The sequence below is a fragment of the Spinacia oleracea genome, chromosome 3 (assembly GCF_020520425.1).
Source record: "Spinacia oleracea cultivar Varoflay chromosome 3, BTI_SOV_V1, whole genome shotgun sequence".
In the NCBI taxonomy this organism is placed as follows: Eukaryota; Viridiplantae; Streptophyta; class Magnoliopsida; order Caryophyllales; family Amaranthaceae; genus Spinacia; species Spinacia oleracea.
Genome location: NC_079489.1, coordinates 124,764,892 through 124,778,222, shown reverse-complemented (window position 1 = coordinate 124,778,222; position 13,331 = coordinate 124,764,892). Strand labels below are relative to the sequence as shown.

Here is a 13,331-nt window from a genome sequence, read left to right as displayed (position 1 = left end):
AAGAAGTATCAATACAAGTCATTGTGTATTACGGGTACTATAGGGACACAAGCCACTTTAGGTCAAGACTTCCTCGTAAATTGTGAACATTCTATTTGTTGTTGCCTACAAAGATATTCTCATACGAGATAAGAGTGTTTTTTCTGGTTAAACTGAGTCACTGCATTCTTAAATTAGACCATCAAAATATACAAGGTTAATTGGTGTTGATATCATCAGCTTCCACTCCATGTGGAACAAAAATACAACCATCAATGGCACATGCACTACTTAAAGAAAGAGTTTCCAAAAGAGAAATGTTATTAGTAGGTGAGATAATACTAGAATTACAGGGGGTGAGGCTAACTCCTTGATGCAACAGACTCGGCTGGGTCTTGGCCTTCTTTGCCACATGATCCACTTCCTTCAGCTGCTATCTTCTTCTTGACTTCAAATAGAGGCTTCTTTGGCTTCTTAGCATGTCACTGCAATTTTTCATATAGGTTAGAGAACCATGCAGTGGTTGTTTCTTCTTCATTAATGTTATCTGCTGCCACTTTACAATCAGAGATGATTACCACTCCTGCCCACTGTTTCACAATGACCCAAGAGATTGCAAGGAGTATGGCTTGAGATTCTGTAGCAACAAATGCTACTGATGTGCTTGTGCCAGCCACTCCATCTATGTAACTGTGATTTTTTCCCCTGCATATTACGGCATAGGAAGCAAGTAAGGAGGTGGAGCAGAATGTAGCATCCACGTTGACAATAAAATTAGCTTGATCAGAAATTGGGAGTATATGCAAAGGCTTGATGTTCAAGGAATGAGGTTGGTCATTCTGAAAAAATTATGTGGTTGGGCTAATGGTTTGAGAGGACCAGAAAATGACGGGTTTATTTTCTTTTTGAAAAAACCAGAGATTTCTTCTCAACCAGATTCTCTAAATACAGAAGCTAAAAACAGTTGCATGTTCAATATTTAAATCATTGACCACTTCTCTTTCCAAAACATTGTCCAAAAACCATGTGTTAAAATCAGAATCATAATGTATAACTTTGGGGATAAACTTAACATTTGACCAAAAATCTATTCAACCTAGGACATCTAAGAAATATATGTTCAAGGTTTTCCTGGGTGTTAGGACAAAAGTAGAAATTTCCCGTTGGGGTGATTTATCTGCTAGCTAAGTGATGTGCAGTAGGGAGCCTATTCCATAGACACAACCACATAAAGAACTTAATCTTTGGGGGGCATCTAGCTTTCCACATGGAACTCCACTTTCTGTCAATGACTGTTTGAGGGAACTTAGCTCCATATGTGCAGTGGTTGTAAGCAGTTTTAGAATCAAAGTGGTGGCCTTGTGAAAGGGTGCAGAATGGTCAGTCCCAAACTTAGGAATTGGAATGGCGTGGATCCAATGGAGCAGGTCTGCATGTTGGGATTCTACAGGAAATCATATTCAAATTCCAATGGCCATTTTGCATTATGGTACTAACGGCCCGTTTGGTAGGCGGTGGTAATAAGGTGGGAATAGTAATGAAAATTTCAATACCACATTTTAGTTGTTTGGTAAACTTCAATGGTAATGCATGAAGGAAATAATGCCCTTGGTCCAAGTATGCATTCAATGATAAGTCTTATAAATGCGGTTCAGTATTAATTAATTATACAAGTTAATAATTCAGTGAGATCAAGTGAATTGTATGCCTAGCTAGAGGTCGCTTCAGTTCAAGTGGAATTAATAATATTAATCCACAGCTTACTCTTGACTGAACCCGTAGGGTCACACAAATAGTACGTGAACGGATCAAGTATTTAAGTGAATTAAATACTCCATTTATGGATATTCGGAATCGGCGGATCTCGGTTCCAGTGGGAGCTGAAATTGTCAAAAGGCAAATTATGAATACTCCGGAAACGATGATATTGCCGAAAACGGAAATATGGATCGTATCGGAAATATAAATATTATCCAAGTCATAGATGTTGCCGGAAACGGAAACATGGTACGTATCGGAAAATATTATCGGAAATGGAAATATTGCCGGAATCGGAAATATTGCCGGAAACGGAAATATTGTCGGAATCGGAAATATTATCGGAATCGGAAATATTAAGTATTTGTTCGAAACGGAAATTAATTCCGGAATCGGAAATATTAAATATTGTTCGAATCGGAAATGAATTCCGGAATCGGAAAATTAATCGGAAGCGCGTCGTACGAAATAAACATCGGACGAGCTTGCTAGACGCAAGGCCCAGCACGAAGCCAGGCCTGCGCCCAGCAAAGCCCATGCACGCAAGGCAGCAAGGCAGCCCGCCATCATCGAAAGGCCCAGCCAACCAAAGCGCAAGGCCAGGCCCAAGCGAGACCAGCAGGCTGACACGCCCACTCATGGGATGCAGCGCTGCTGGGCCGAGCCTTCTCCGCGCGTGCGCGCGCCCAGCGCCCCTCGTGGGTTGTGCGTGCGTGTGTGCATTGAGTTCGTACATGCATCGAATCCTTAAGAAATTAGGATTAGATTAAAGATTAATTTCCTAAAGCTACTAGAGTTAGTTGTTAAATTAAACATTAACTTAATAGTTTTAATTAATGTCTAATTCTAATAAGATTAGATTAATTGAAACCTAGTAGGCTTCTAGTTACAATAATCCAACCCTATAAATAGGTGATGGCATTCACAATTTATAATCACCCAATTCAAGTATTCATATAGTTTTAAGGTTAAAACTAAAGTTAATAATTTGCCACAAATTATATTCGAATAACTTAAAACCTTAGGTTGAATTCTAGTTAATTAAATCTAAGGTGGATCCGAACGTGCTGTGGACTATCTACGGAGGGACTACACTTGGAGTCCTAAACTTGTTCTTGTTCGGTTCGGGAGCAGCTAGGGAGGGCACGCTACATAAGTATGTATCCTAAATTATGTTAATTGTGAAGGAAATAGTGCCCTTGGTCCAAATATGCATATAATATTAAGTCTAATAAATGCGGTTCAGTATTAATTAACAAGTTAATAATTCAGTGAGATCAAGTGAGCTGAATGCCTAGCTAGAGGCCGCTTCAGTTCAAGTGGAATTAATGATATTAATCCACAACTTACTCTTGACTGAACCCGTAGGGTCACACAAATAATACGTAAACGGATCAAGTATTTAATGGCATTAAATACTCCATCTATGGATATTTGGAATCGACGGATCTTGGTTTCAATGGGAGCTGAGATCGTCACAAGCAAGAAATGAATACTCCGGAAACGATGATATTGCCGGAAACGGAAATATGGATCGTATCGGAAATATAAATATTATCCAAGTCGTAGATGTTGCCGGAAACGGAAACATGGTACGTATTGGAAAATATTATTGGAAATGGAAATATTACCGGAATCGGAAATATTGCCGGAAACGGAAATATTGTCAGAATCGGAAATATTATCAGAATCGGAAAATAATTCCGGAAACGGAAATATTAAATATTTGTTCGAAACGGAAATTAATTCCGGAATCGGAAATATTAAATATTGTTCGTATCGGAAATGAATTCCGGAACCGAGAATTTAATCGGAAGCGCATCGTACGAATTAGCATCGGACGAGGCATGCTAGACGAAGGCCCAGCACGAAGCCAGGCCCGCGCCCAGCAAGCCGAGCGCCCAACATGGAGCTGCCACAGCCTCGCCAGGCCCAGCGCAAGGCCAGGCCCAGACAGGCCTTGGCGCGCGCACGCTGGGCTTGCTGTTGGGCTGCGAGCAGCGGCTGCTTGTGTGGGCCGCAAGGCCTGCGCGGGTGGTGCGATGCTCGTGGCCATACGATGCTCATGTTCGTAACGAATCCTAATCCTATCGGAATTCGTGTATTGATTAAATCCTAATCCTAATAGATTAAGTTTATTATTTAGAGTTCAAGTTGGATTCTAATTAATAAATCCAAATCCTAGTAGGATTATAATTCCTTTTCCATACCTCTATAAATAGGTGCCTAGGGTCATAATTTATAGACACAAGAGAAGTATTCGAAAGGTAAGATTTTGAAGAAAAATCAGCCATACACTTGCACCTAAATAGCCGAAATTCCTAAGCAACCTTAAGGGCGATTCTAGTTGGTCAATCTTAAGGCGGATCCGGACGTGATGTGGACTATCTAAGGAGGGACGACACTTGGAGTCCTAAAGACCTGTTCTTGTTCGGTTCGGGCGTAGCTAGGGAGGGCACGCAACAAAGTGTATGCATCTAAACTATGCTAAATGATTATGTGTAAATAATATGCTTTCTTGGCTTTATGGTTTTTCCGCATGATTTATGTTTTGTCATATGAATCATAACCTAACAAATTGTTATGTGGCAATTAATTTGGACGCCTGAGAGGAAAAACTCAAGGCTACCCGGGATGAGATTGAGACCGTGCGGGGGTAAGCCGCTAGCTCTTTCAAGCTTGGGGAAGAATCTGTTAGGTTATGATACATATGACAATTCATAAATCATGCGGAAAAACCATAAAGCCAGGAAAGCATATTATTGACACATAATCATTTAGCATAGAATAGATGCATACATGTTGTAGCGTGCCTTCCCTAGCTGCGCCCGAACCGAACAAGAACAAGTCTTTAGGACTCCAAGTGTCGTGCCTCCGTAGATAGTCCACAGTACGTCCGGATCCGCCTCAAGATTGACCAACTAGAATCGCCCTTAAGGTGCTTAGGAATTTCGGTTATTATTGCAAGAGTGTGGCTGAATTTTCTTTCAAAAACTTACCCTTTGAATACTTCAATCGTACCCATAAATTGTGACCCTAGGCCCTTATTTATAGAGGTTTGGAAAGGGAATTGGAATCCTAGTAGGATGTGGATTTGCTAGTTAGAATCTTATTAGGACTCTAAATAACAAAATCAATCTATTAGGATTAGGATTTAATCTTTGCACGAATTCCAATAGGATTTGGATTCCCGCACAAGCGTTGCACGAGCCGTGCACCCGCGCAAGCCTTGCGGCCCACGTTAGGCGCACAGCGCTCGGCCCGAGCTGCTGTGCTCTCGCGCGCGCGCCCTTGGCTGGGCCTGGCCTTGCGCTGGGCCTGGTCGAGGCGTGCGTTGGTGCGTGCGGCTCGCTGGGCGATGGCCTGGCTTCGTGCTGGGCCTTCGTCTAGCGGGCCTCGTCCGATGCTAATTCGTACGATACGCTTCCGATTAAATTCCCGATTCCGGAATTCATTTCCGATACGAACAATATTTAATATTTCCGATTCCGGAATTAATTTCCGTTTCGAACAAATATTTAATATTTCCGTTTCCGGAATTATTTTCCGATTCCGATAATATTTCCGATTCTGACAATATTTCCGTTTCCGGCAATATTTCCGATTCTGGCAATATTTCCATTTCCGATAATATTTTCCGATACGTACCATGTTTCCGTTTCCGGCAACATCTACGACTTGGATAATATTTATATTTCCGATACGATCCATATTTCCGTTTCCGGCAATATCATCGTTTCCGGAGTATTCATTTCTTGCTTGTGACGATCTTAGCTCCCACTGAAACCAAGATCCGTCGATTCCGAATATCCATAGATAGAGTATTTAATGCCATTAAATACTTGATCCGTTTACGTACTATTTGTGTGACCCTACGGGTTCAGTCAAGAGTAAGCTGTGGATTAATATCATTAATTCCACTTGAACTGAAGCGGCCTCTAGCTAGGCATTCAGCTCACTTGATCTCACTGAATTATTAACTTGTTAATTAATACTGAACCGCATTTATTAGAATTAACATAGAATGCATACTTGGACCAAGGGCATTAGTTCCTTTAGAGTCTATCTTGGAGAATGCTCATCGGGCATGGGATCAATCAATGGATGGGAAGGACTTCTCCTGGTTTAAATGTCGCATCTCGTACCAGATGGCCGTCTCGAATTCTAGACGCCTTGGCCTAGATCCTCCCGAATTCTTTAGCGAGGGGGAGGATGGGGACGCGGAGGAAGAGGAGGTGAATTCCCCGGAAGGCCAGTAGGTCCAGGACGGGAGCTCCACAACCCCTCACTCATAGGTGGTTTTTAGTTGGTGTTGAGTGGTGCCGTGAGCGCTTGTAATAACATTGATGCATTTTGGGCATTATTTATTTGGTTTTGTTGCGCTTTGTGCGCATGTAAGAATATTTAGTGCCTCCTGTGCACTTTGCTTTTTATTCCAGTTCAGTTTATTACTGATGTTTTAGGAACATGCTTTTTGGTCCATTTGTGGACGGTTACTCCAATGTTTTAGGTGATTAGCCTAATTTGGGGCGCTAATCTAGGCCACTTCTCAGGCCGTCAACCGATTAGTCTCTTTGAGACGCCTTCAAAGGAGAAGGTGTCATCTGCTCTTGTTTGAGCTTTGTTTTGCGCTTTTTACATCTTTGTTAATACAGGTCACTTCTGAGGCCGTCATTTATTTTCGCCACTAGTGACGTCTCCCCTTTAGGGGTTGTTCAATGTGGGGGTGTTTTACCCCTTAGTTTTTGAGTGACTTTATTGAGTCATTAGTTCATCAGGTAGGGAAATATTATCATAGAGATTATCATTTCACTAAGTAGCAAAACTAAATTGGCTGCTTTGTAGGCAGGCATTACAGGCCGTTTTGTAGGCTCTGGCACGATTGTTAGGCCGTTTAGTAGGCTCGAGTTACATAAGTTATACTACTCTAATGACATTCTATTTTTAGCCACTTTTCTCTATCTTGGCTGGTATATTCTCATTGGCGACAGGTAGTTCCTCCTCAAGTTTTCTCTTGGTCCTCGCTTCGGCCAAATCTTTCTTCCATGCTGACGGGTTGAGGGTTGTGAGGTAGCAGTCTCTTGCTTGCTGTTGGTCTCCATGTATAGTTCCTATTGCCCCACCATCACATACAAACTTCTGGAGCATGAGATAGGTGACAACTACTGCTTTAATCTTGTTCAGGGTGGGACGTCCCAAGATGACATTGTATGATGTCAAGTCCTTGACAATTAAGAAGTTTACTCCCATCTTTCGTCCATCTTTTCGATCCCCGATCCGAACCGGCAAGTTGATGACGCCCACAGGATGTATTATGCTTCCTCCAAAACCGATGAAGGGATAGTGTATGCTTTCAATGGTCTTTGGATCGTGAGCTAGACGGCTGAGGCACTCCATGCTCATTATGTCGGGCGAACTCCCTGTATCTATCAAGATACGCTTGACTCTCATATTGGAGATTTTGATTTCGACCACCAGAGGATCATCATGTGGGGTGGCTACTCGTTCACTATCCGACTCACATATCTCAATCCGAGGGAACGGGTCTATAGGTGACTTTCCCGACAGCATAACTTGTCCTAGGCGGCAGGCATAGTCTTTCTGTCCCCTCATAGTGGGTCCTCCAGCCGCTGGCCCCCCAGAAATGACGGCTACAAATCCTCCTTCGATGTGGTTTCCCTCTGTAGGTGAGACAGGTGACTTGTTCTTCTTGTATTGGCTCTTTCCCGAGCCGTGAGCATTTCTCTGTAAGTAATTTTTGAGGTGTCCTTTGGAGGCGAGGCCGTCTAGGGCTCTCTTTAAGCTTCTACAGTTCTTGGTGTCATGCCCTATATCCTCGTGGAATTGGCAATACAGCTTAGGGTCTCGACTCTCAGCAGGTGACTTCATAGGAAAAGGTCGTTCAAGATCAAACCGGGTCCCAACGTCTTTTAGTATTGTGAGGAGATCTGCGTTATACTCGAAATATTCTCTTTCTTGCGGACGCTCTCTCTTGTGCCCAGGAGAGTTAGTATCATGCTCTTTTGACAGAGCCCAAGTGCCATTTACCCGTGGAGCCTTTCGGTCCATCTTATCCTTCTTTCCTGAGGAGTCTGTTGCTTCACCTGTCTTTCCATCCTTGGATGCGCTGCATATTTCCGTTGCGTGAATGAATGCTTCAGCCTCATCTAGAACTTCGGCCATAGTCCGCACACTCTTCTTGACTAAGTCAAACTTGAAGGATCCTTTCTTCAGTCCCCTGATAAAATTATCAAAAGAGACGTCATCGGGTAGGTCTGGGATCTGCCCGACCTCTAGGTTGAAACGTTTCACATAACTTCTTAATGATTCACCTTTCCCCTGTTGAATGCGTCCTAAATGCATGCTCATTTTCCTTTCTTCCTTGTGTGCCATGAACCTAGTGGAGAACAGGGTTTGCAGTTCGTTGAAGGAGGCAATTGATCCTGGGGGTAGTCGCTCAAACCATTTGGACGCCACTCCTTTAAGGGTGGCAGGGAAGTATTTGCACCAAGTGGCTTCATTTGTTCCTTGAACATACATGTGGTGACGGTAAGCAACTAGGTGCATATCTGGGTCAGTAGTACCGTCATAGGCTTCAATGGTAGGAGTCTTGACCTTGGGTTCTTTCGGGGCGTTCATTATGTCCTCGGAAAAAGGAGTACTCATGGGCCTCAGCGTCAGACTATTAAGCCCTTTTTGGATGTGGTAAGTAGGTTCACGGCGGATGGAAAACATGCGGGGGCGCATGCTTACTCTGTTAGGCGTCATCTGGGTCTGTCCTCAAGCAGAGGGGTAAAATGGAGGGTCTTCCATCACTGGGGTGGACCCAGTGTCTGACAGTTCAGATTCAGCTTCATAGTGCTCTTGACGTCTCGAGGAGGGTCGCAAGACGACCGGTGGGTTTCCCCTAGACGGCGGTCGCGTGGTTTGATCCCTTCGAGGTAAAAAGGTTTGGAAGCCGCGGTCAATCTCTGAGCGCTCGGCCATGGGACTGATTCCACAGCTGGCTTACGGACGGGAGCTTTCTCCGGCCCTCCACACATTGGATCTAAGAGGCATTATGTTTATCCGATTGACGCCTAGACTGAGGGGCCTCTGCGCGGCCGTCCTTTCAGTGCTATAGATCAACATGTATTTTCGAATTTCGTCCTACAATGTGGTTCTTAACTGTTGTCGAAAGGTTTGATTCATTTGATGTTGAAATCCTGCTAGAATCTCGCGCAGCGATCCACAAAGACTAGCAAGTCCAAATTTTCGTCCAGCACGGCATCTCGGACGCTGGGGCTTAGGTGGCCACCCGATGGAGATGTTTCCAGGGTTGGTTCTTCCTCTACGATTACCTCAACCTCCTGCACCCGACGTGGTGTGTTTCCGGCATTTGCGACTCGATTGGCTTCTTCTATGTGACGCTGACTCCTTTCGCGAGGCCGCCTCTCCTCTCCATCATTATACTCTTCTTCGGACTGCGGTTCGGCCATGATACTGTACCTCCCCACAGACGGCGCCAAATGTTGTGGGATCTTTTACGGTGATGACGTGTCACACGTTCCTCGGAGGTATCAAGTATGAGCTGGCACGAACTTCTGGCAACCTGCGAAACAAGAATATTCCCGTAGGAATATTCCCTCCGATGCTTAAGTAAGTATATAGGCTAGAAAGAGAAGTAATTTTAGAGAGAAGGCAGAGAAACTATAGTTTAAGGTAGGTGGGAATGAATTGAATGCCCTTCTACCTAGGGATCTGCACTATTTATAGTGTTAGGGTTTCTTGGGAATTGGTCCCTCATAGCTGCATGATTGGATGCTTTGCCAGATCGTGACATGTGTTAGGTTATGATACATATGACAATTCATAAATCATGCGAAAAAACCATAAAGCCATGAAAGCATATTATTTACACATAATCATTTAGCATAGAATAGATGCATACATGTTGTAGCGTGCCTTCCCTAGATGCGCCCGAACCGAACAAGAACAAGTCTTTAGGACTCCAAATGTCGTCCCTCCGTAGATAGTCCACAGTACGTCCGGATCCGCCTCAAGTTAGACCAACTAGAATCGCCCTTAAGGTGCTTAGGAATTTCGGCTATGTGTTTGCAAGTGTATGGCTGATTTTTCTTTCAAAAACTTACCCTTTGAATACTTTAATCGTTCCCATAAATTGTGACCCTAGGCACCTATTTATAGGGGTATGGAAAAGGAATTGTAATCCTACTAGGATGTGGATTTGCTAGTTAGACTCTTATTAGGACTCTAAATAACAAAATCAATCTATTAGGATTAGGATTTAATATTTGCACGAATTCTAATAGGATTAGGATTCCCGCACAAACGTTGCACGAGCCGTGCACCCGCGCAAGCCTTGCGGCCCATGACAGGCGTACAGCGCTCGGCCCACGCTGCTGTGCTCGTGCGCGCGCGCGCCCTTGGCTGGGCCTGGCCTTGCGCTAGGCCTGGTCGAGGCGTGCGTTGGTGCGTACGGCTCGTTGGGCGATGGCCTGGCTTCGTGCTGGGCCTTCGTCTAGCGGGCCTCGTCCGATGCTAATTCGTACGATACGCTTCCGATTAAATTCCTGATTCCGGAATTTATTTCCGATACGAACAATATTTAATATTTCCGATTCCGGAATTAATTTCCGTTTCGAACAAATATTTAATATTTCCGTTTCCGGAATTATTTTCTGATTCCGATAATATTTCCGATTCTGACAATATTTCCGTTTCCGGCAATATTTCCGATTCTGGCAATATTTCCATTTCCGATAATATTTTCCGATACGTACCATGTTTCCGTTTCCGGCAACATCTACGACTTGGATAATATTTATATTTCCGATACGATCCATATTTCCGTTTCCGGCAATATCATCGTTTCCGGAGTATTCATTTCTTTCTTGTGACGATCTTAGCTCCCACTGAAACCAAGATCCGTCGATTCCGAATATCCATAGATAGAGTATTTAATGCCATTAAATACTTGATCCGTTTACGTACTATTTGTGTGACCCTACGGGTTCAGTCAAGAGTAAGCTGTGGAATAATATCATTAATTCCACTTGAACTGAAGCGGCCTCTAGCTAGGCATTCAGCTCACTTGATCTCACTGAATTATTAACTTGTTAATTAATACTGAACCGCATTTATTAGACTTAACATAGAATGCATAATTGGACCAAGGGCATTATTTCCTTCAGTCTCCCACTTGTCCTTAGGGACAAGTGTGCATTTCCTAATTCCTTTGTCGCTCGATGCTTGCTCTTGAACATAAGGTAAGAGTTGTCATCCTTATTATGTCCAGAGGTGTTTCTCGGTTTCAGAGTTCAACTGATCAAATAAACAGATAATCATAGCCTATGATTCATCCGAGCACGGCCATGCATTTCACAGTCTCTAGCTCTCCGAGTGGCTTTGTACAACTTTTAAGCATCTCATCCCGATTCATGGGAGGACAATCCCTAATCTTGCGATCTTGAGATTAGACTTCGTTTGATAGGTGATTACCTGAGCGTTGCCTTTATAGCCTCCTTTTACGGTGCGACGGTTGGTCAACGTCAAAGCAACCAGTTCTCAAACAAGTAATCTCAAATCACTCAGGTATTGAGGATTTAGTGTCTAATAATTTTAATGAAATTTACTTATGACAGATTTTCATCTCTTACAGTAAAGTTTCATAGGTCTGTCCGATACTAGTCTTCCCAAAGTAAGTATCTATGCAAATGTTTATGACATTGCCATGTCCACATAGTTCAAGAAACAGAACTACTAGTCATCTTGCATTCTAGTCGTCTAATGTTTTCTATGCGTCCATCTTTATAGAAAACTCCGACCAGGGACCATTTTCAACTTTTGACATTCAAGTTCACTTGATAGACATTTCTTAGTCACATGACTAGTCCAGACAGTCTATCTTGAATATATCGTCAAATTGAAGGGACTCATCATTTAATACTAAACCAAGATTAAATGGAATATGAAAATACATTTCATATATGATAAATGTTCAACCCCTAATGTTTTACAACCATGGGTCTCAAACCCATCTTTTAAAACAGTTCATGGAATTCAAAGCTATGCTTGATTTCCAGTGCTATAATGTGAGTGTTGCTTCTCACTTGTTGCATAGGTTTAGTTATCATGCTTTGCCAATCTTAATATCCTTTTCATCGAATGTTCTTCGAGATATGATGATAAGATCTTCTGAGTATGTTTATCTTGTGATCTAGTCTGTCCAGCTACAAGAGTGGTTCTACGCATTTTTCAATGAAGAATCATCAAGTCAGCAGACATGTGATCTACCTAAGTTCAATGAAGAACTCATTAATACAAACAACTCTGTTTTATTGCTTCTTAGGCAATAAGTACTTCTACTTCAACTGTTTAGGTTGCTAGTGATGCTTTGGTTGGATTTACTTATCCAAGCAGTTCACAGATATGTGGAAGACTTTCCAGCTGTATCTTAGAACATAGAAATTAATATTCAATTTCCCACGCAACAACTCATGGTCTCCAATCCATGTTGCCATTTCAAAACACGATGCTCTATAGCTCGTCCTTATCAATGGTTAACTCCAAAGGGTCTTGCTTGATCCTTTGCCAGTGTTTATGCGTGTAGCATCAATTTTTAGCATATCTTTATTTCCTTGAATCAAGAACTATTCCTATGTACCTTTTCAAGTACCATAAGTATTCTTGATCTCAATCTAGTTGATCTTCACTTAGATTAATAGAGATTGGTATATGTTCGTCATGCCTAAAGTCATACGATACGTTTTTGGCGATACTCATATTATATCATACATGATAAATTCTTTTGCAGAATAATTCCCAATTGAATTCTATTCATGTAACTTTAGCTCATCTAGTTTCAGTAGATACTAAATCCAGCTAAATTCTTTGACATATAATATAGGTTAAGAATTTTACTTAGATCCTTCGATGTTTAACTTAGTAAATGCTTATACATAGTTCAAACATTCTTTATTTAGATTTATTCACATGGGTCGAATATCTCCAAAGGAGTTTTTCGTGTTTGATTTAGTAAATGCCATTACTTAATCCAAAACATTAATATAAGATCTTTGTAAATAGATCTTAATACCTAGTATGTACTAAGTTTCGCCTTGGTCCATCATTGATGAATAATTTCAAATCTAAGTCATTAGCATTTGAATGTTATTTCACAATAGAGAGATATGTGTGTGATACACACAGGACCAGTTAAGTTTTTATGTACTCCCACTAAACTTCTTATATATCTATAAGAATCATGTACATTTTATGAAACTAAAATACTTATTAGCTTCACTAAAATACATTTCTAATTCCCAATTGCTTGCTTAAATCTGTACTTAGATTTCATAAGCTAGCTTTCTTTTTCAAGCATTTATTTGGATCCACAAATCCTATGACATACCATGTACATAGTTTATTCCAACATTTTATTGAAGAATTATTTTGTCATCCAATTGCCATATGTACCAATATGCAATCATTGCTTGATTTATAGACTTGAGCATTACGATTATGCATGAGGTTTCAACACAATCCACGCCGTGAATTTGCTTGTAACCTTTAGCAACTAATCTAGCTTTGTG

The 13,331-nt window shown here is 41.9% G+C and overlaps 1 protein-coding gene across 1 annotated transcript; it reads right to left on the bottom strand.

The window, feature by feature from the left end:
* Positions 1–6,681: 6,681 nt before the first annotated feature.
* On the bottom strand, positions 6,682–8,376 carry LOC110804660 (uncharacterized). Its single transcript, XM_022010264.2, has 2 exons — positions 8,276–8,376; positions 6,682–8,134 (listed from the first exon to the last, which is right to left on the bottom strand). Exons 1-2 carry the CDS (start codon positions 8,374–8,376, stop codon positions 6,682–6,684), a joined length of 1,554 nt encoding a protein of 517 aa, XP_021865956.2.
* Between the last annotated feature and the right edge of the window lie 4,955 nt (positions 8,377–13,331).

What these genes read in the sequence shown, in the direction of transcription:
- LOC110804660 (XM_022010264.2), bottom strand. Translation starts at nt 8,376, where the DNA reads ATGAACGCCCCGAAAGAACCCAAGGTCAAGACTCCTACCATTGAAGCC. An exon ending in GTTGCTTACCGTCACCACAT is followed by an intron (nt 8,135 to 8,275) that starts GTATGTTCAAGG and finishes GTTCTCCACTAG; the next exon opens with GTTCATGGCACACAAGGAAG.